Below are 23,844 nucleotides of genomic sequence, written 5' to 3' on the forward strand. Positions count from 1 at the left end.
CAGGGGGAAACTGCATTAGACCGATTGGCTGTCTAGCGGGAGTGGAGAGAGGTAGAGAACCGAGAGAGGGAGACTAGAAAGAAGAGGAGCGGGAGCATCTTTATTGATCAGGCAGCAACATAAAGCCTTGTGCATTCAGCCACCTCCACTCCTTTAAATAAATGGCGAAATAACTAAAGAGAGAGAAAAAAAAGCATAAATCACAGCACGTTATCTGAACACAGAACAGAGGGCGGCAGCACGCGTCTGCTAGGGAAATATGCTAATGCATTGCCTTTCACAAACGCTCCAAATCATGTGCCTGGTTGTGAAATAGGATTTGAAATCGAGTAGATGGCTTTGATTTTGCAGCACAGGCGTATTATCCCAGTTGCACTGTGAAGCACACTGAACTATACCTGGGCCAGAGACTGCGGTACCAAAACGAGATATGAGAAAATGTGTACTACTGAAAATGAAGAGTACGAAACCCTTTCGCTGAAACAAAGAAACCCAAACCTATAACAGCCACGACTCCCTTATGGAGAGCTGCAGAATGCAGCCGGCGGTGAGGGAGGAGGATGTGAAACTTTCTAAGTCATTAGGTTCTCTACTTCAGCCTGCTGTCAAGTAAATGTGTCCGTGTCGGAAAGTCTTCTCTCCCTGCACCACTGTGCTGAAGAGAGGAATAACTCAAGCCCGTTTCCCCCGCTCCGCGCGCTACCGCGTGCTGCTAAAGGATGACATCATTATTTTAGAGAGCAACCAATAGGAGGCCAGCACATAGAGCCTTTCTGGGAGCGCTGTCCGTAAAGAGGAGAGATGTTTTGCTTGGGGATCTCTCCCTCCACACCCACTCCTACCTGACCCCAGCCCCTCAACGTGAATAAAATGACCTTTCATGTAATTGATTAGAAGTTGGTAGACGAAGGAGGGGAGGGAGGGAGATAGCGAGCGGGAGCGTGTGTGATGGTGAAAGCCAGCTGCAGCCTCGATCAGAATCGTGTGGGGGCTCTCCCCTCCTTTTTAATTATTATTATTATTTTTTTACATGGAGGCACAAACACATCTCAGCAAACCCGGTTGTACCATCCACGACTCAAAACACAAAAACAAAGGGAGGCCTTCTGCTAATCACTGAATTCCTCCTCAAACAGTCACAGAGGAACCTTGAGGAGAGCCTTTTCATGCAAATCCTTCCAAACCCGCCACCACAAACAAACACAGTCATCAGTTGCATCTACTAACTGCTCTACTGACCAACAACAATTCACAGCCTTTTCTCATGATAAAAAAGAAAAGAAAATGGCTCTGATTCTGAGGCAGTCAAGGCAGCAGAGAGAGTTCGGGCAGGATGTACATCCTGTGTGTGTGTGTGTATAAGTGAGAGAAATGTGAACAGATAGGCCTAAGCCTAGCAAGATAATGAACAATACCAACATGTCCATGAGCTAAAAACTGCCAACGCAGGCAGGCAGCACCAAGGAGACATGATTGCATCATTCCACAGGCCAGTCATCAGGGGACTTCAGTCAAACAACTGGTCTCCAGCTACAACAGCGCTGCTTGTGAACACTCCATTTGAGTGAGAACCAGGAAGGAAGCTATTTAAGTTTGCCAAATACATTTAAACTCAGTTTTCTACAATTCCTGACATTTAATCCTAGGTCAGTTAGGATATCCACTTTATTTTAAGAGTGTGAAATGTCAGAATAATAGTAGAGGGAATTATTTATTTCAGCTTTTGTTTCTTTCATTACATTCCCAGCGGGTCAGAAGTTTACATACACTCAATTAGTATTTGGTAGCATTGCTTTTAAATTGTTTAACTTGGGTCAAACGTTTTGGGTAGCCTTCCACAAGCTTCCCACATTAAGTTGGGTGAATTTTGGCCCATTCCTCCTGACATAGCTGGTGTAACTGAGTCAGGTTTGTAGGCCTCCTTACTCGCACATACTTTTTCAGTTCTGCCCACAAATGTTCTATAGGCTTGAGGTCAGGGCTTTGTGATGGCCACTCCAATACCTTGACTTTGTTGTCCTTAAGCCATTTTGCCACAACTTTGGAAGTATGCTTGGGTCATTATCCATTTGGAAGACCCATTTGCAAACAAGCTTTAACTTCCTGACTAATGTCTTGAGATGTTGCTTCAATAAATCCATGTAATTTTCTTCCCTCATGATGCCATCTATTTTGTGAAGTGCACCAGTCCCTACTGCAGCAAAGCACCCCCACAACATGATGCTGCCACCCCCGTGCTTCACAGTTGGGATGGTGTTCTTCAGCTTGCAAGCCTCCCGCATTTTCGTCCAAACCTAACAATGGTCATGATGGACAAACAGTTATATTTTTGTTTCATCAGACCAGAGGACATTTCTCCAAAAAGTGCAATCTTTGTCCCCATGTGCAGTTGCAAACCGTAGTCTGGCTTTTTGTATGGCGGTTATGAAGCAGTGGCTTCTTCCTTGTTGAGCGGCCTTTCAGGTTATGTCGATATAGAACTCATTTTACTGTGGGTAAAGATACTTTTGTACCTGTTTCCTCCAGCATCTCACAAGGCCGTTTGCTGTTGTTCTGGGATTGATTTGCACTTTTCACACCAAAGTACATTCATCTCTAGGAGACAGAACAAGTCCCTTCCTGAGTGGTATGACGGCTGCGTGGTCCCATGGTGTTTATACTTGTGTACTATTGTTTGTACAGAGCGTGGTACCTTCAGGCGTATGGAAATTGCTCCCAAGGATGAACCAGATTTGTGGAGGTCTACAATTTTACTTCCTGTGGTCTTGGCTGATTCCTTTTGATTTTCCCATGATGTCAAGCAAAGAGGCACTGAGTTAGAAGTTAAGCCTTGAAATACATCCAACAGGTCCACCTCCAATTGACTCAAATTATGTCAATTAGCCTATCAGAAACCTCTAAAGCCATGACATAATTTTCTTGAATTTTCCAGGCTGTTTAAAGGCATACAACTTAGTGTATGTACACTTCTGACCCACTGGAGTTGTGATACAGTGAATTATAAGTGAAATAATCTGTCTGTAAACAATTGTTGGAAAAATTACTTGTCATGCACAAAGTAGATGTCCTAACCGACTAGCCAAAACTATAGTTGATTAACAAGAAATTTGTGGAGTGGTTAAAAAAGCGAGTTTTAATGACTCCAACCTAAGTGGATGTAAACTTCCGACTTCAACTGTATACTGTACAATGGCCATCCCTGCTCTGATCAACAAGATTGTGATTCTAATTGGAATGTATAGTGTGTGTGTGAATCAGTGTGTGTGTGTTGGGATTTCTCCCATGGGACTCATTGTCCCTGCAGTGCTCAGGAGAATGACAGTGGCGAGACGGGATCCCTCGATATCCCTGAGCCATAAGCAAGGCTCAGTGAACACTGAACAATAACACACACACACACACCCCCCGCTAGGCCGCCTCCGTCTGTGTGTGTGTGTCTGTGTGTGTGTGACCATCAAGCTGTGTTGGGTATACTATCGCAGACAAACGTGTGTGTGTGTGGGGGGGGGGCACCGGGCTTACATTCACAGCTAATCAGTTGTGCGCGGACAATTAGAATGTGTGAGCTGCCGAAAGCCCCTCCAGCCTGTTAAAAAAAATGGCCAGCAAAGCAGAATGCTGAGTTCTGTGAAAAGCTGTACAACTTCCACACAGAGAACGTTTCTTTCTTTCTTCACCAGCCACTTGCATATATTTTGGACCACTGCCTATTTCATTAAATGCAACAACAACAACAAAATCATGAATACAATTGGTTCTCCCCAACTAATCTTCCCCTACCAAATACCTCCTGCAACAGTGAACGCAGAAAGTTGCTATTCTAATAATTGGTGTTACACATTTCTTTTTTTCCTTTTAAGAGCAGAAAAATGAAACATGTTGCCTTTGGTCTACAGCTCTTTATAGAATCCGTATGATACAAAATAATCCCACGCTTGAGATTCCAGACCACCTTTCCCTCAATTGATTTGGGGTACTGAGCAAATGTTTGGTCTTGTGAGCGGAAGTCTTGTGAGCGGAAACTTGATCGTTGTGAGAATTTTGTGCAACTTCCAGCGCGCGTGTACAGTGAGGCCGTACCCCTTACAATTTTAGACAGTAGCCAATAGGCCATTGTGGTCATTTCTGCATAATGTAGACCTACCAACAAAACCAATAGAGCAAATCCCAGAACATTTTCACATGGAAATAGCTTTTGATTTCTATGATATAGTCTACAGTAGCCTGTATGTGGTGGTCAATGCAGGTCTACAGTGCATGAAACTTCATTATTATTATTATTATTATGTTTTTTTCTCCAATTCGTGGTATCCAATTGGTAGTTACAGTCTTGTCTCATCGCTGCTACTCCCCTACGGACTCGGGAGAGGCGAAGGTCGAGAGCCGTGAGTCCTCCGAAGCTTCTTGACACACTGCTTGTCTAACCCGGAAGCCAGCCGCACCAATGTGTCGGAAGAAAACACCGTACAACTGGCGACTGTCAGCCCACTGCTGACCTATACTTATCTATAACTGGGCTAATAACTCGCTAACTAGCAAAGAATGTCAACAAATGTGCACATGCACGGCTCTGAACAGAAAGACCGCTCATGGGCTACCACCGCCAATAGAATTCCACTCTGTAGTACGCCGTCTCTGCCTACCACAAAATCACCGTCTCAGTCTGGCAAAGTTAGAAGTGTGTTGGTTTGTTGCATTGAAAAGGGTCCGATAGAACGTTGATTCGATCACAGAGAAAACATTGATCTATACAGTGCAAACTAATGGGGCGAACTCGGCCAAGTTCAATGTCTTGCGTCTCTGCGCGGCCTGGCATTTCTTCTGCGTGGCAGTCCTGGAGGAAGTGCGCGGCCGCGCACACGCGCAGCTTAGAGGGAACATTGGTCCAGACCACCAATATGCCCACGGTTTAAACAGGCAAGCCCCTTTGGCCATATGAATAGTTGATGAAGGCTCCATCAGAATGCTTTCCTGCTCCACTACCCACACAAAGTGCTCCAGCAGACCGCTGTGCTGTGGTATGGTGTACTGTTCTGGGTACCATTCTCCGGCTTGGAGCCCACTTCGCTCCTGCAAAACAGGAATTCCTGCCTTTTAACAGGGCCTTTCCTTCCCACCCAGTCCCTGTAGGGAGAATGGGGAGATGAGAGGCAAGAGAGAGGGGGAGGAGAGGGAAGAGAGAGGGGGGAGGAGAGGGAAGAGAGCGAGGAGGAGAGGGAAGAGAGCGAGGAGGAGAGGGAAGAGAGCGAGGAGGAGAGAGGGCAGTGAGAGGGGAAGAGGAGAGAGGAGGGAACGTGTTGCCTGTGTGTGAGCGTGCATGTCTTGGACTGGTGACCCCAGAAGCCCCATGGTAAAGTGCCTGCCTGGCTTGAGCAGAACAGTCCGGCTCCATAGCACTCCAAGTACTATGAAAATAAGAGCCTTCCCCTGGAGCTGGGGAGGAAAGGGGGGGGGGGTCAGCAAGGCTGTCATCTTAGCTACGATGATGTAATCACTAAAATTAGCCCCAGAGGCAGCAGCGGTGCACGCAGCACAGAGGGAATGATGTTAACATTTAGATGTAGGTCTGGCCTGGATCGTAGCCTGCGGTATCTTCTCAGGTCCCAGATCCACTCGCCCTGGTCTGCTTGTTCCCGCTGGTTTCACATGACACACTATCTCCAGGGCTTTCACTTGCATATACCGGTAGTCAAAGTAGCTGGCCTGACAACAGTGTTTTACAGTGTTGTTGCTACAGCTGCTGTGGTCTTATTATGGAATATCAGAGCAGTTCATTACTGTGTTGTAAAAAAGCCTTGTAGTGTTTGTATAACGGTACATCAGTGCAGGCTGGTGTTGTGTGTGTTTGCCTGGTGTGCTGGGGCTGGGAGGCTGAGGGGTGGTGGCTGGGTGGAGGGGGGCTGGGTCCAGAGGGGAAAGACATGATAAATCACCCAGCAGCCTCAGGCCTCAATAAAGGGGGGGAGCATGGAAGTGAAAAACCCCAGAGGTCTCCTCTGCTCCCAACCCCCTCTTCCCCTTCCTCCTCTCACCGCCACACCACTGGCCAACATCCCTGCTCTATCCCTCACCCCAGGGGCCGTTTGGCTCTGACAGAGGGGCACACTACGACCCCTGCCGCTCGGGGGTTAAATGTGCATTTTGATAGGACGAGACGGGATAGCGCTAGATGGCGAGATGGAGCGAAGTGGACGTGTGCCACAACACGTCACAACCCAGACAAGGTCACGGAGAGTAGGGGGACAAGACAGAGAACATCATGCTCGCCTCTAAAAGACGACACGAGGGTCTCTGTGACAGCAAGTGAGCGAGCAGCCATTTGCAGCACGACGCCATGAGACACATCCCAATGTCATCATGACCTAGAGTATCTACAGAGCCCGGCGGAGATGTGGAGCTGACGTGTAAATTAGCACTGGGATCAGGGTACAGACAGACAGCCCTCTATGTAACGCAACCCAGCCAGCAGCCCACTGACTCATCTCTAATGGCTGAACACCTCAAACTCTGTGATGATCGGGAGACCGAAATACACAGAGATACAACATCCGCCGAGACCTGATGATTAGTCACTAACCAACTGAGCAACTAGCGCTGAAGCTACGCTAAAGAGAGGCTGCGTTCCAATAGCCGTGAATGTTTCCACACACGTAGATGCTAACGCTAGCTACGTGACTGGTGGAGGTGCTGGTGCAGGAGAGGTTAGAGGACAGGAAGGGTAAGAGGAAGAGAGGCACAGCCTGCAGCAGACGTCTTGCAGACTGACAGGAAGTGAAATACCGCAGACCGTTGACTAGCCTAGCGACCTGCTTCTGCTACTAGCTGGGTGTCACGCGCCAAGACAAAGCAGAGACGTGCAGACGAGTGATCATCGCGCTCCAACATGAATGTAGCCTAGTCATTCTATTCAGGCCAAGTTGAGACATTCATGGGTCAGTTACCGGGTAGACCAGGTCTCATAGAAACGTAATGATCCATGTAATAGTGTCTTGGCTAGGAAAGCACTTAGTACATAATTCTGAAGGCCAGGTGAGGTGATGTGTCCTTTTAAGGCATTGTGTGTGTGTGTGTGTGTGTAATTGAGGAAGGCAAGTAGGCAATTGATGTCCTAATAAAGTGGGCCAACGGAGTCATCCTTCCGTTCATTCGTCAGCATCCGTATATAAAATCCCATGGTGCATCATGGTAGTAATACACCCCAGGTCTCCAGGGGGCTTAGCCTGGAGGAGGGTGATATTTATGGATCAATGACAGCCAATGTCAACAGCACGTCATAGGGATACTCATCAATTAGGGCCAAGGGGTAGACACAATGACACCGCTTTTGTCTGGTATACACAACATAGCCTGGCGGTCCAGTTTGTTGGCGCTTTACCAAAGTCGTCTCAAAATATATCCTGGCGGACCTTACGGGTCCTTGAGGCAAATTTGTTCAGCATGAAGAAAGACACCTACACACAAAGTTTCAAGTATCTAGGTCAATGTGGGCGTGTATGTGAGCGTGTAAGAGAGACATGCGTAGAATGTTTTTCCCCCTGTGTCGTCTAACAGCTGATGAAACATTGTGTCAGTGTTATTTCCTGTCGCTGGTTGAAAACACAATCTACAATGGATCATCTAAATCAGCAGGTTCTCATAAGTTTTCGGGTTTTTCCCCTCCCACTCACAGACAATCCTAGCAAAATTCTTGATTGAGAAATAATTCTTTGCTAAAAAAAATTTTTTTAAAGCTTTTGTGCCCATTTTAATAGAAAACTATGACAGGAAGGTACTTAATTGTTACCCAGAAATAACCTGATATGGATATAAAAACGTCTGCATTGGGGCCTTTAACAGACACCGCCACACTCAGTGAAGAAGTCAAGCTTCCGACGTACCTGGTTATACGCATAATCCTAAAGGACGACCACAGCAAGCATCAGGGATGGAGAGGGAGAGATGGAGGGACGGAGAGAGAAAGACAAGACATCAGGAGGATCAACAGAGGACAAAAACACAACTTGAGTTAACTTATGACTTCACTGTTAAGGCATTGATCAGTTTAGCTCTGTGATCAGGTGGCTGGTGGTGGGAGGAAGGGTGGCTATGTTTAAGCCAGACTTTATTGACTTCCGCTGGACATCCTTCCCGGGAAGGGCTTCAACAATCCCAGCAGGAGAGGGGACGGGATGGCGCGGAGATGGGGACGTCGACCGCCTTGTCAGGGGGCGTGATGGAGCATGGGCCGGGGTGATTACTGAGAACAGCAACTGAAACACGGCAGTGCCTGCGCCCAGCGATACTATCAGCAGCATGAGGGAAACTCCCCCGACTGACAGGAGGGGAAACCAGGGAGCTGACACACACAGATGCAGATGTATCACCCACACAGGTGTAACAGACACAGAGAGACACAGAAACACACACACACTCACTCATATGCTGCACTCACACGCAACACACACACACACACCCCCAACAGTTCACACACTACTTACTTGTCAAACACAGTGTAAAGTATTCACACCCCTTGACTTTTTCCACATTCTGTTACGTTACAGCCCTATTCTAAAACCAATCTACACACAATACCCCATAATGACAAAGCAAAAACAGGGTTTAAGACATTTTTGCAAATTTATAAAAATAAACATAAAAAATACCTTATTTACATAAGTATTCAGATCATTTGTATGAGACTCGAAATTGAGCTCAGGTGCATCCTGTTTGCATTGACCATCCTTGAGATGTTTCTACAACTTGATTGGAGTCCACCTGTGGTAAATTAAATTGATTGGACATGATTTGGAAAGACACACACCTGTCTGTATAAGGTCCCACAGCGGACAGTGCATGTCAGAGCACAAACCAAGCCATGAGGTCGAAGGAATTGTCTGTAGAGCTGCGAGACAGGATTGTGTCTAAGCACAGATCTGGGGAAGGGTACCAAAACATTTCTGCAGTGTTGAATATCCCTAAGAACACAGTGGCCTCAATCATTCTTAAATGGAAGAAATTTGGAACCACCAAGACCTTTCCTAGAGCTGGCCGCCCGACTAAACTGAGCTATCGGGAGAGAAGAACCTTGGTCAGAGAGGTGACCAAGAACCTGATGGTCACTCTGACAGGGCTTCAGAGTTCCTCTGTGGAGATGGTTGTCCTTCTGGAATGTTCTCCCATCTCTGCAGTACTCCACCAGTTAGGCCTTTATGGTAGAGTGGCCAGACGGAAGCCACTAATCAGTAAAAAGGCACATGACAGCCAGCATGGAGTTTGCCAAAAGGCACCTAAATGACTCTCAGACCATGAGAAACAACATTCTCCTAGATTGAACTCTTTGGCCTGAATGCCAAGCGCCACATCTGGAGGAAACCTGGCACCATCCCTACAGTGAAGCATGGTGGTGGCAGCATCATGCTGCAGGGATGTGTTTCAGCGGCAAGGACTGGGAGACTAGTCAGGATGAACGGAGCAAAGTACAGGGAGATCCTTGCCGAAAACCTGCTCCACAGCGCTCAGGACCTCAGATTGGGGTGAAGGTTCACCTTCCAACAGGACAACGGCCCTAAGCACACAGCCAAGTCCTTCAGTGGCCCAGCCAGAGCCCGGACTTGAAACCGATCAAACATCTCTGGAGACATCTGAAAATAGCTGTGCAGCAATGCTCCCCATCCAACCTGACAGATCTTGAGAGGATCTGCAGAGAAGAATGGGAGAAACTCCCCAAATACAGGTGTGCCAAGCTTGTAGCGTCATACCCAACGAGACTCGAAGCTGTAATCATTGCCAAAGGTGCTTCAACAAAGTACTGAGTAAAGGGTCTGAATACTTATGTAAATGTGAAATATAAGATTAATTGGAATAAATTAACGCAAATTTCAAAAAAACTGTTGCTGTGTCATTATGGGGTATTTTGTGTAGATTGATTCAATTGTGTAAAACAAAATTTTAGAATAAGGCTGTAACGTAAAAATTTGGAAAAGGTCAAGGGGTCTGAATACTTTCCGAAGGCACTGTACTTTCCTCACAGCACACACACACCATTTCATACTGACACGAATAGCAAGCAAGCCCCCTGCAGAACATAGAACAGGCTTTATAGAGCCGCGGTAGTTCAGTGTGGATTAAAATGTAGAATACAGGCATGAAATCTACACAACAATTATTCCTACGTACGTATCCTGGACACATTGGAAGCTGTGGACCAACATCTCAACCACAAACTGCTCTTAGAGCTTTACCGATCACATAACAACCAGTACTTCGTTAAGCCGTCTGTTCAACCTTTATACCTTCCACCACAGCAGTCAACTCTACTTACTCCACACAGAGACCTAAGTACACCGACACCTTGGCTTCCACACTGCTGTCAATGGTATCGTCCTGTCTGAGCCTAGTATACGTCCTTTAACTTCAGCAACTGTGATAGTGAGTAGGCTATACATTAGCGTTAGTCCTTACCGTGGGCTCCTGGCCGTCAGTGATCAGTTCCCGCTCTCCCCGGGGGTTGACTTTGCGAAAGCGTCGGCGGGAACGTCTCTGGGACGCCTCCCTCTGCAACGCCCTCTCCTCGACCTCGCTGGCATTGTCCACCTGAAACACATGACCAAGCTGGGCCTCAGCGCTAGAGCTCTGGGTCGGGAGCACAGGGCCTCCACCACTACTAGACTGTCCCTTTTCTGACTGATCCCAGTTCTGACTGGCTGCTGGTTCTGAGATCTGATCCTGGATCAGGTCCTGTTCAGGCTCCTGGTTGAACATCCAGTTCTTCCACAGCACAGAGAGCCTGTGCAAGCGCAGCGTCATGGGGACGGCATCCACAAGACAGGCGAGAGAAGAGGCGAATATAGACGAGGACGGTATGAGGCGCTTTCTCTAGCTCTCTTCGAGGCTGTGACGAGAATAGCTCTAGTCATTCTGTCTCGGTCTGCTGTCTAGAGTCAGGAGGCTGTTGCTGTTGCTGTACAACAGAACTCACAGTGAGGCCACAGTTTCCTGCAGGAAACCGTCAATATACAAATATCCTCTCCTAGCAGAACAGAAAAAAAAGAAGAAAAAAAAGATTCCCTCCATACAATTAATTCCTGAGCGCTTTGTACTACTACACTGTTGTTATTGCTGGGGAATTTATTTCCTTTTCACATTATACACCGAGTGTACAAAACATTAGGAACACCTGCTCTTTCACGACAGACTGAACAGGTGAATCCAGGTGACAGCTATAATCCCTTATTGATGTCACCTGTTAAATCCACTTCAATCAGTGTAGATGAAGGGGAGGAGACCCGTTGAAGGATTTTTAAGCCTTGAGACATGGATTGTGTATGTGTGCCATTCAGAGATTGAATGGGCAAGAAAAAAGATTGAAGTTCCTTTGAACGAGGTATGGTAGTCGGTGCCAGATGCACTGGTTTGTGTCAAGAACTGCAACGCTGCTGGGATTTTCATGCTCAACAGTTTCTCGTGTGTATCAAGAATGGTCCTCCACCAAAAGGACATCCAGCCAACTTGACAACTGTGGGTAACATTGGAGTCAACATGGGCCAGCATCCCTGTGGAACGCTTTTAACATCTTGTAGAGTCCATGCCCCGAAGAATTGAAGTTGTTCTGAGGGAAAAAGGGGGTGCAACTAAATATTAGGAAGGTGTTCTTAATGTTTTGTACACTCGGTGTATAACCAAAGCTGAGCAAACAGTTTACATTTGTGAGGTGATTTGTGAAACAGAACTATTAGAAATCATTAAACCTATGAAAAAATTATGTAAGGAAGAATGCTTCAACTGTTCCAAGAGTCACATATTTTAAAGAGAGTATTTTCACTAGAACAACAACGCTTTTTTGACGGTCATAGTCATACGGTGGGTTTTTTACTTTTTCATTTTTTTTTTAAGTCAGTGTTGTTTGAGAGGAGGCTTTACGAGGCCAGAGAGCGGGTTTATCGGGACAGTGGAGGAGCTGATGTAACCTTCCAGTCTCTGTGGTGTGTTTGTAAACCCATCAAATTCTGCTTGTTTGGACACAGTGAGGGCCAAATGCCACCGCCGACCTAGCTGGAGGAAAGAAAAGCGGGAGCCGGGAAAAAAAACTTTAAAAACTCAGTTAACAGAAAACATCTGCACTCGTCTGAACAATGCTGGGCTTCCCCCCCCCCAACTCCTCCCTCTCTCGCTTTCTCTTTCCTTCACCGTCGTGAAATCCCTGCTCACGCAAACCAACTTTTTCCACTGTATTTTATGCGTCACGGGTGGACAATTACGTACACAAGAACACGTTTTATTGCCGACTGTTTCCCTACGCTCAATTACTTAGATGACATTTCTAGTTCATATAGGAGTGGGTGAGCCTGGAGTAGAGTGGGATTGAGGAGGAGGATGCAGACGAGGGTCAGAGAGGGGAGGGTAGTCTGCAATATACAAACCCAACCCAGAGAATGTGTGTGTGTGTGTGTGTGTCTTGGTGTACAGACTGCAGGGCTGTCATCTCTGTGAGCTCCAGTCATCCATCAGGATGTAATGAAAGACATGATGGGCACAGAGGATGAGAAGAGATGGGAGAGGCATGGCAAGGGTGTGGCCCCCGGACCCCTCTCCTCTGCACATCAGCTGGCCGGGACAGACGGTAGAGACTATACGCACACTGCTGACCTGCAAAACAACTAACCACAATCTGAAACTGACCCCTAACCCCAACCAAAACCTTAAAAGGACAAGTCTGCCATTAATAACCAATTATTATGCTGTTAGTATTTATGCACTCCTGTAAGATTTGAAACGCATTGATGTTTTATCGTTTTTAGTCATACTGCACAATTCCTTGTTTTTGTCATTTTGAAAAGCCTCCATTGCCCTCGTCTACAGCATACGCCGATTCCCAGGGTGCATTCCGTCTCCCATGATGCAATTCCCTGCCTAGTTAGCCTGCAGTTAGCTGTCAGGCCCAGACATCTAAATATATTGCTCATGTCATAAGTTATGAGTGGACTTCGCATTACGTTTGGGTAGTAAATATATTATAATGCTTGCATGAACATCTTGCTGAATAGATATGTTCATGTCATTATCACCAATCAACTGCAATACACCATTTATCTTTAGTTTTATGCAGCAACGCTCCCCCATCCAACCTGACAGAGCTTTAGATTTGTCATTATGGGGTATTGTGTGTAGATTGACTAGGGGGAAAAAACAAGTTAATCCATTTTAGAATAAGGCTATAATGTAACAAAATGTGGAAAAAGTCAAGGGGTGCCGAATACTTCCTGAATGCACTGTACATTTCTCGAGCGGTAAAGCTTCGCGTGTTGTGCCGCACATGGGACTCGAGCATTTTTCGGCTTTGTTTAGGCTACAGAGACAGGCATTAAAGGAGATAAATGGACTCTGACAATAGGCCTACAGTAGAAGGCACGCTGTGTTGGGTGATGTCTTAAAGTCCGTTGTATTTTGAAAAGTAGACTGCGACAGTGTTGTGTTTATGTGGAGTTCCCTTGTGCATGTTGTCGCGCGCAGGAGGCCCACGGCTGTCAAACTGTGAACCCCGTGACCCAAATTGATCACATAAAATGTATACGTCGCATCTCACAATCGATTGGGGCCTCCCGATTTTAGTACGTTGGCAGTGACAGAATGCTTATTTTTGGTCGTTGTAGATTTGCAGCATTCCACAAAGTTCTATCTAGCGCTGTAGCGGGGGTGTAATAACCTTGTGACCTAGCTCTCGCTCTACCTCCCTCTCTCTTAGTGAGACAGGTGCACACTTTGACAGACAGTCCAGGTCAGAGTTTTAGCCATGCTTTTTTTCGGCAACGGACAGACGAGGCTTTTTCCTGCAGAGACCAGTCATGTGTGCTTGTGCGTGCGTTAGCCACTAACACGCGTGGGAGACAGCAAGGGAGAGGAAAGCCCACACGTCAAGGCCGTGCTGGAAAAGCCTGGCCATTTAGCCTGTCACTAGAGATTAACAGAGAAACGGACCCCGCTTGTCACAGATACGAGGCGCAAAGATTTTCTGTCATGGTTGAAATGTACTGAATAACAACTCTAGAAGGGGTTGGTTTATGGAACAGCACATGCTGCTGTAATGAAAAACCAACCAGACTGAAAGCCTAACTGACAGAGCATCTCAACCTAACATTAAAACACTCTAAGGACTAATACCTGTAATAACACACATAGTAGTAAACAGAACGTCTCAACTCTGAACAGTGTTGTTCACCAAGAGTCTGTCCATGTGGAGAGATATTTCCTGCTTGGACCATTAACAAGTTGTCTCCTGGATGGGCCGGTCTCAGTGCGTGAGGAAGGAAGGCAGGCAGGCAGGCAGAGTAAAATGCCAGACATCTCCAACGAGTCCAACCACTGGCCTGGCTGCGCAAATGACGTGAGCAATTAGTCTGTGATAATTCCCCAGGACTCAATCAACTAATTGGTTAGAATGTGAGTGATTTGACTGAGTGGTGCAGCAGCGTGAGTGAGGAGAGGGAACCAGAGTGAGTGAGTGAGTGAGTGAGTGAGTGAGTGAGAGAGAGTGAGAGAGAGAGAGTTTGTGTTTGTGTGTGTGTCTGCGTGACTGTCTGTATTGGCTCAGGTTCCCTCCATTACCTGCCCTGGAATATAAATGGGAACGAATGTCCTTTTCAGTCATGCAACATGGCTTCATTTGAACACACATGCAGTGGCTAAGCATTAGGCACGGCTAGGCTGTTCAGGAATGCACTGAGGCCACAATTGGGTGTGGGAATGATGCAAAACGCATGTCCATTAAAATAGTCAGTCATGTAAAGGTACATGATTGACACCTTTGTCAGTTTAGAACTCAAGTGATTATTCTCCAATGACTTTGCTACGACGCCATCAATGAAGGGTCGTTCCCAACACTCCCTGTCTCATTTCATTCTCTCTCTCCATCTGCTGCCCGTGTGGACTGATCCATCAGCACCCACAACACTGGCTGTGGTTATTCGCAGTCCTACGGACGATAGGGTGAGGAAATGGGCGTATAGGAACAACAAACAAACAGCTTACGTAATGCCCCCCGTCCCCCGTCCTCCCGGGCACAGGTAATCAGCCAGTCCATCTGCACACGGTGAAGACTTTCATTTCCCCCACCCCCATGCCCCTCCTCTAGTGGATGATAACCAGCAGACGGACAGAGGACCGAGACCAGCAGGCCAAATCTAATAGAGGAGCTAATTTCCTGCTTCCTCCCTCCCTCCTTGCCTCTGCTTCAGATGCAGCGGTGCGCCGGGCTCGCTGGACAGGCTGCTCAGGGAGATGGCTCAAGTAGATTGCTGTACCTGCCCCGGCCTCTTGACCGGTGTGCTGGACTTATGACGAGCTGTAGTTGCCTTGCAGACAGACAGACACACGTCAACGTAGGCCTGCGCACTGATTGGGTGACTTTGTGGGCATCGCATCGAGTTGTATTATTGTCTTCCTAAGATCGAGGCTATCAAGGCCTCGTTCAGACGAAGCTGATAAACTCCTGGACAGGAGAGATTCAGGACAACAATCTAATTCTCTAGGAGCTGTGTGCATTTCCTTGGCCTGGCGACCCAGACTCCTCGCCCCGGCCAAACGCTACGCCACGCGCCCAAGGATGTTCATTTCTTTTCCTCAATGAGTCCAGATCCGAGAACACCCTCCCACCCCCCCAACGATTTCTAGACCGCACGTGGGTAAAGTGGCTTCCTACCGCCACAAGTCACTGTTTTTGTTCCTGTCTTTCTGTACTGAGTCGGTAGCTATGGAGAAAGGGAGAGAGAGAGAAAGAGAGAGCGAGGGAGCAAGCGGGACGAAGCGGCGGCTCAACTCACCACGATCATTTCTGTCGGCTCTAAAGTGATGCATTCACAGCCTCGCCTGCCCCCCAGCTGCTTGCCAAAGCTGTGGGGAGAGAGAACACACAGCACAAAGGACAACAGAGTGTTAAACCAAGAGGCAGAGAGACGTCTTCACATGGCCAGGGTGGCACCCACCCACGCCCTGTACAACACTGAATACACTTTGACATAGCAAATTAGAGATGCTGATTTTCAGTGGCAGTTTCAATGTATTGCAGATTCAGTTAATACTGATGTCTGTGTCCGCGAATGCAAACCTCCAATTCAAGCAACAACAGGCCTATTTCTAAGAGTGATCCAGAGAAATCAACACTCATTCTCTGCTAAGGCATTGAGTTGAACTGGAATTTGTCATTTAGTGCCAGGCTAAAGTTGAAGAAAAACAAATTCCACCTTTAACTAGACAAGTCAGTTAAGAACAAATTCATATTTACAATGACGGCCTACTGGGGAGCAGTGGGCTTAGCTGCCTTGTTCAGGACGCAGGATGACAGAGTTTCACCTCCTGAGCTCTGGGATTCGATCCGGCAACCTTTCGATTACTGGCCCAACGCTCTAACCACCAGGCTACCTGCCGCCCGCTCTCTCAGCGGGATGCTTTTTAAACAAATTAGGTTCATGCTTGTTTAACAAATAAAAGGATTGCTAGGAGGACAGGTTTATAGTGAGTCAACTGCTCCCCTCTGGACAACAAGCTCATGTTCGACTAGGATCACAAATGAGCTTATTGGTCTCCACACAGCACCGGGCAGCGTCCCAAATTCCCAATATAGTACACCACTTTTGACCAAGAACCATCGTGCACTACTTTTGACCAGAGCCTATATATATATAGGGAACAGGGTTGCCATTTGGGACAAACGACAGGAATCAACCGTTTCACTGGTTGCGCACCACCAAAAACACAACAGGCTGGCTCGGATGGCCTCCACACTTCTCCTGTCAGATCAAATCACACAGTATAATAGTATCAGAGTCAGCCCAGTGACTTTCCCATTCACAGGAATGGAGCCGGTTCTCTGTACCATGATTTCCTCATGAGATACCAAACCAGTCACTAACTAATTCAACCCAACGGGGAAGTGTGCGAGGAGAGGAGATAGAACACAATCAGAAAGAAGCAGATGGCGCCGAAATTAACGGCGCTCCAATTAAGAGCGAAAGCGAGGACTTCAGCACTGTGAAGCTACTGCTCTGTGAGACTCACTGATTTTAATTACGAGACGCGTGCTGAGCAAGAACAGTCCCGTATCGTACCTTCCTACTCTCCTTGTCATGGACTGTGTGCTCTTCCTCTCAGTGGCCGATGTGACAAGTCATTTAAGCATGTCTGTTGTCCTCACTTGCTTCAAGATGTCCACCATTGCTCCTGTACCCAAGAAAGCAAAAAGGTAGCTGAACTAAATGACTGATCGCCCACAGTACCACTCACTTCTTTCAACGTGAAGCGTTTTGAGAGGCTAGTTAAGGATCCTATCACCTCCACCTTACCAGGCACTCTTGACCCACTACAATTCGCATATCGCCCCAACAGGTCCACAGACGACACAATCGCCATCGCACTCAGCATTCAACCCCATAGTGCCCTCCAAGCTCATCACTAAGCTCAGGGCCCTGGTTCTGAACTTCCTGACGGGCTGACCCAAAGTGGTTGGGCGCTATCCAGATTTTCATATCGTCATACCATCCTTCTCTCATCCTGGGATTTAGGGTATTGCCCGCTGAGTACACAAGGGGGCACCAAAATAAAACACAACAAAAAACAACACAAAAAAAAACATTGGGTGTCTATTGCCAGAATGCTAACAAAATGATGTAGAGAATTTATATGGAGGCTGTGGCTAAGTATGCTAAGTATGCTAAGTATGCTAGCGCAAACAACAACAAAAAAACTGCAAATTGTAAAGACAGCCACAAGAGCATTTTTTATTGTAAATAAGAATAGGATGTTGAAAGCCACTTCTATATTAATATGGATACGGACATGATTACGAATAGTCCTGAATGACCTGTGACTAGTGAGAAAGTCAGAAGCACAAATATCATACGGCTCCTAAAACGCTAACCTCCCATGCTATTGTAATGGTGAGGCGAAATGGGGATACCTGGTCAGTTGTACAACCGAATGCACTCAACTGAAATGTGTCTTCCTCATTTAACCCAACACCAAAGGTTAGCATGTCTTGGCGGTGTGATATTTCCGCCTCTAGCTTTCTCACTCATCATTATTCACCATTCATTCAGGACTACCCGTAATCATTCGGATTGACGTAGAAGTGTTTGGAAACATATTCTATTCGTATTTACAATAAAAGTGACTCCAAAATGACAATACATTATTTACCATTCATTTTCTATTGGGCACAAAATCATCTGAAACGCAAACCAAAACAAACAAATGCATCCAACAAGTGTGTAGAGCCACAAGCCTGGGACCAAATAGTACACTTTCGACTACTTTAATACACATAAAGTGAATTTGTCCCAATACTTTCAGTCCCCTAAAATGGGAGAACTATGTACAAAAAGTGCTGTAATTTCTAAAGGGTTCAACCGATATGGGATGAAAATATCCTCAAATTAAAGCTGACAGACTGCATTTTAACCTCATTGTCATTGTATCATTTCAAATTCAAAGTGCTGGAGTGCAGAGCCAAAACAACATTTTCACTGTGCCAATAATTATGGAGGGTACTGTAAATAACATATCTTTATATTCCAGTCTCTGACACTGCTCTTTCTGAATGTCTTTATTTTTGAATTTCGTGACCAATAAAAGGTTGATTTTGATTCGTTTTGTCCGCATACCAAACGGCATCTTATTTTCGAAATAGTGCACTACTTTTGACCAGGGCACGACAGGGAATAGGTTGCCATTGGGACGAAGCCCTACTTACCCAGCCCAAAGAGAGAGATGCTCTAATCATGGGTGGATTCACACAACGAGAACGGCACATGTTCCCCGGCAGTTTGATTTGATCTCCAATGAAAGAAAGTGTTTCTTCATTTGGTGTCCACCGATGAAAAAAAAAAAGTTTCATTACACAAGAATGTTCAAACTTTCTAATTTCTGAGAATATAATCCACCCCGCAACAAAAGGAACCATTACGTAAACATTGGGAAATATCAAAGCTTGTGTGTAAACTAATTTGCCAGCAGGTGAAATGGTAGGTTTCTAACTAAGCCACGGGTTTGGCAGCCTGATGTCATCAACGTGCTCAGTGTGTGTGAGACTGAAACTTCCACTGTTGCAATATGTCGCAGAATCCTGGGCATCATATCGTGCCAGGGGGCACGACTTAAGGCTCTTTTCTTAAACAGTCAAACATATGTTTACATTGCCAGAGCAAGTGAAATAGATAATAAGCTAAAGTTAAATAAACAATAAAAAATGTACAGTCAACATCACACTCACAAAGGTTTCAAAGGAATAGAGGCATTTCAAATGTCATATTATGTCTATGTACAGTGTTATAACAATGTGATTTTTTTTTTTAAGCACAAAAGGGAAAATAAACAAACAATTATGGGTTGTATTTACAAAGGTGTTTGTTCTTCACTGGTTGCCCTCTTCTTGTGGCATCTCTCTCCCCCCCTCTCTCTGCGCGCCTCTCTCTCCCTCTCTCTGCGCGCCTCTCTCTCCCTCTCTCTCCCCCCCTCTCTGCGCGCCTCTCTCTCCCCCTCTCTGCGCGCCTCTCTCTCCCCCTCTCTGCGCGCCTCTCTCCCCCCTCTCTGCGCGCCTCTCTCCCCCCTCTCTGCGCGCCTCTCTCCCCCTCTCTCTGCGCGCCTCTCTCCCCCCCTCTCTGCGCGCCTCTCTCTGCCCCTCTCTCTGCGCGCCTCTCTCTGCCCCTCTCTCTGCGCGCCTCTCTCTCCCCCTCTCTGCCCGCCTCTCTCCCCCCCACTCTCTGCCCGCCTCTCTCCCCCCCACTCTCTGCGCCCTCTCTCCCCCCTCTCTGCCCGCCTCTCTCTCTCCCCCTCTCTCCCCCCTCTCTCTGCGCGCCTCTCTCCCCCCCTCTCTCTGCGCGCCTCTCTCCCCCTCTCTGCGCGCCTCTCTCTCCCCCCCTCTGCGCGCCTCTCTCCCCCCCTCTCTGCCCGCCTCTCTCCCCCCCTCTCTCTGCGCGCCTCTCTCCCCCCTCTCGCGCCTCTCTCTCTCCCCCTCTCTGCCCGCCTCTCTCTCCCCCCTCTCTGCCCGCCTCTCTCTCCCCCTCTCTGCCCGCCTCTCTCCCCCCTCTCTCTCCCCGCCTCTCTCCCCCCTCTCCCCCCTCTCTGCGCGCCTCTCTCCCCCCCTCTCTGCCCGCCTCTCTCCCCCCACTCTCTGCCCGCCTCTCTCCCCCCTCTCTCTGCCCCTCTCCCCCTCTCTCCCCTCTCTCCCCCTCTCTCTGCGCGCCTCTCTCCCCCCCTCTCTCTGCGCGCCTCTCTCCCCCTCTCTCTGCGCGCCTCTCTCTCCCCCCTCCTCTCTCTGCGCGCCTCTCTCTCCCCCCTCTCTCTGCGCGCCTCTCTCTCCCCCTCTCTCTCTGCGCGCCTCTCTCTCCCCCTCTCTCTGCGCGCTGAGATGGTGGGTTAGCTGAGGCTGGGTCTAGTCATTTCTCGGATGGTGGTGTAGATGAGGCTGGGCCTAGTCATGCCATGGATGGTGGGTTAGCTGACGCTGGGTCTAGTCATGCCAGAGATGGTGGGTTAGCTGAGGCTGGGTCTAGTCATGCTAGAGATGGTGGTGTAGCTGAGGCTGGGCCTAGTCATGCCAGAGATGGTGGGTTAGCTGAGGCTGGGTCTAGTCATGCCAGAGATGAGGGTGGGTCTAGTCATGCAAGAGATGGTGGGTTAACTGAGGCTGGGCCTAGTCATGCCAGCGATGGTGGGTTAGCTGAGGGTGGGTCTAGTCATGCCAGAGACGATGGTGGGTCTAGTCATGACAGTGATGGTGGGTTAGCTGAGGGTGGGTCTAGTCACGTTATGCTAGTGGGGAGAAAATAGTGGGGAAGTGTAAGAGACTGGGGGGGAGGAGGAGGGTGTCAAGCGGAAAAGGAAAAAAGGGAGAGAAGAAAGGAGGTGGGAGGAGAGAGGCTGGTGTGGTCAAAGGCACCAAGGAACCTTTGCCTGGTGCTCGGGAGGGGGGAGCTGACCAGAGAAGAAGGGCAGGTGGTCAGGATGGGAGATGGAGATGAGGAGGAAAGTGAGTCTGAGGAAGAGGCCTTTTTTCCAGACTTCCAGAGCTGACAGCCAGTCAAGCAGAGGGGTCAAAGAACATGTTGGAGGGAACTGACAAGGTTCCTGAATGAGAAAAAAAGTTAACCTTGAGGTTGTTTTTTTCTGATCCGAGAAAGTTGATAAAAACAGTACAACATGCTATGAAAAATGGTGTCCTCTCACCCAGGAAACGGTTGAGGAAGTGGGTCACCACAGTGTGTAAAGGTCTACCTTCAGACACTGTTTAGATGTATAGTTTCTTTCTGACACTGGGGCTTTTGGAGCTTTGCAATTGGTCTCTTTCTTTGCTGGCTTTCCTCCCACTTCTTATGGAGACTCGTCAGGTAGGATCGCTCAACATATATGGCGCCAGAGATGCGGGAAAGAGGAGTGTGTCGGGTGAATATGTAAAACCCCCAAAAAGTACAAGTGTTGTTTCTGCAGGAGACGCATAGTGACGTGGTGAATGGAGTCGATTGGGGGCTCTGGTGAAAAGGGGAAAGTGTGTTGAGCCATGGGACAAATTTTAGTGCAGGGGTGGTAGTCCTTTTTGTAAAAGCGGTCTGAAATGGGGAAGAGCCTCATTCAGTGTCAGTGGGAGTGTTAAGGGATGATCATTCATCAGTTCGACCTAGTGGATGTTTGGAGAACTAAACATCCCAACACAAGACAGTATACATGGGTGACGGTTTTTGGGCCTAGGGTGAGTGGAGCCCAACTAGACAGTAAACATGGGTGAAGGTTTTTGGGGCTAGGGTGAGGGCAAGCCCGACATGATCGTTTTTACATGTCCAGGAATCAGAGCAATAGGCTGCTGGGCGCTACCATTCTCCCGGTGGGGTTTTCGGATCACCACATAACCATGGCTCGGCTGTCTATTTCACCGGGGCCTCGGCAAGCATCCTATTGGAAGATTAATGTAAAGCCGGTTGACCAGGTTTACAGACTTTTTGGTAAAGGTGGGGGTAGTGAAGAGCCTCTCTCGCTCTCTCTGTGCCTCTCTTTTTTTTCAAATCAATTGACATGGCAAGTTAAAAATGACTTACGTTGTCAAAGTATATATATATACACTGCTCAAAAAAATAAAGGGAACAATAAAATAACACATCCTAGATCTGAATGAATGAAATATTCTTATTAAATACTTTTTTCTTTACATAGTTGAATGTGCTGACAACAAAATCACACAAAAATGATCAATGGAAATCAAATGTATCAACCCATGGAAGTCTGGATTTGGAGTCACACTCAAAATTAGTGGAAAACCACACTACAGGCTGATCCAACTTTGATGTAATGTCCTTAAAACAAGTCAAAATTAGGCTCAGTAGTGTGTGTGGCCTCCACATGCCTGTATGACCTCCCTACAACGCCTGGGCATGCTCCTGATGAGGTGGCGGATGGTCTCCTGAGGGATCTCCTCCCAGACCTGGACTAAAGCATCCGCCAACTCCTGGACAGTCTGTGGTGCAACGTGGCGTTGGTGGATGGAGCGAGACATGATGTCCCAGATGTGCTCAATTGGATTCAGGTCTGGGGAACGGGCAGGCCAGTCCATAGCATCAATGCCTTCCTCTTGCAGGAACTGCTGACACACTCCAGCCACAAGAGGTCTAGCATTGTCTTGCATTAGGAGGAACCAAGGGCCAACCGCACCAGCATATGGTCTCACAAGGGGTCTGAGGATCTCATCTTGGTACCTAATGGCAGTCAGGCTACCTCTGGCGAGCACATGGACGGCTGTGCGGCCCCCCAAAGAAATGCCACCCCACACCATGACTGACCCACCGCCAAACCGGTCATGCTGGAGGATGTTGCAGGCAGCAGAACGTTCTCCACGGCGTCTCCAGACTGTCACATGTGCTCAGTGTGAACCTGCTTTCATCTGTGAAGAGCACAGGGCGCCAGTGGCGAATTTGCCAATCTTGGTGATCTCTGGCAAATGAAAAACGTCCTGCACGGTGTTGGGCTGTAAGCACAACTCCCACCTGTGGACGTCGGGCCCTCATACCACCCTCATGGAGTCTGTTTCTGACCGTTTGAGCAGACACATGCACATTTGTGGCCTGCTGGAGGTCATTTTGCAGGGCTCTGGCAGTGCTCCTCCTACTCCTCCTTGCACAAAGGCAGAGGTAGCGGTCCTGCTGCTGGGTTGTTGCCCTCCTACGGCCTCCTCCACATCTCCTGATGTACTGGCCTGTCTCCTGGTAGCGCCTCCATGCTCTGGACACTACGCTGACAGACACAGCAAACCTTCTTGCCACAGCTCGCATTGATGTGCCATTCTGGATGAGCTGCACTACCTGAGCCACTTGTGTGGGTTGTAGACTCCGTCTCATGCTACCACTAGAGTGAAAGTACCGCTAGCATTCAAAAGTGACCAAAACATCAGCCAGGAAGCATAGGAACTGAGAAGTGGTCTGTGGTCCCCACCTGCAGAACCACTCCTTTATTGGGGCTGTCTTGCTAATTGCCTATAATTTCCACCTGTTGTCTATTCCATTTGCACAACAGCATGTGAAATTGATTGTCAATCAGTGTTGCTTCCTAAGTGTACAGTTTGATTTCACAGAAGTGTGATTGACTTGGAGTTACATTGTTTTGTTTAAGTGTTCCCTTTATTTTTTTGAACAGTGTATATACAAACACACACACAGTGGGGCAAAAAAGTATTTAGTCAGCCACCAATTGTGCAAGTTCTCCCACTTAAAAAGATGAGGCCTGTAATTTTCATCATAGGTACACTTCAACTATGACAGACAAAATGGGGGAAAAAAATCCAGAAAAATCACATTGTAGGATTCTTAATTAATTAATTTGCAAATTATGGTGGAA

General features: G+C 47.7%; 1 protein-coding gene across 6 annotated transcripts in view; it reads right to left on the reverse strand.

Annotated features, from left to right (window-relative positions):
• The window catches only part of LOC112258100 (rap guanine nucleotide exchange factor 6-like), a 127,975-nt gene that overhangs the window by 66,071 nt on the left and 38,060 nt on the right, over nucleotides 1-23,844 (reverse strand). For 5 of the 6 annotated variants that reach the window (XM_042327032.1, XM_042327034.1, XM_042327035.1 and 2 more), the window contains 3 exons: nucleotides 15,795-15,864; nucleotides 10,441-10,572; nucleotides 7,878-7,895 (listed from right to left, as the gene is read on the reverse strand). In XM_042327032.1, the coding sequence (XP_042182966.1) occupies nucleotides 7,878-7,895; nucleotides 10,441-10,572; nucleotides 15,795-15,864 (220 nt within the window). The remainder of the gene's footprint in view (nucleotides 1-7,877; nucleotides 7,896-10,440; nucleotides 10,573-15,794; nucleotides 15,865-23,844) is intronic. The other variant, XM_042327033.1, reaches the window with a different exon arrangement.

Source organism: Oncorhynchus tshawytscha, linkage group LG09 (assembly GCF_018296145.1).
Source record: "Oncorhynchus tshawytscha isolate Ot180627B linkage group LG09, Otsh_v2.0, whole genome shotgun sequence".
Lineage (NCBI taxonomy): Eukaryota > Metazoa > Chordata > Actinopteri > Salmoniformes > Salmonidae > Oncorhynchus > Oncorhynchus tshawytscha.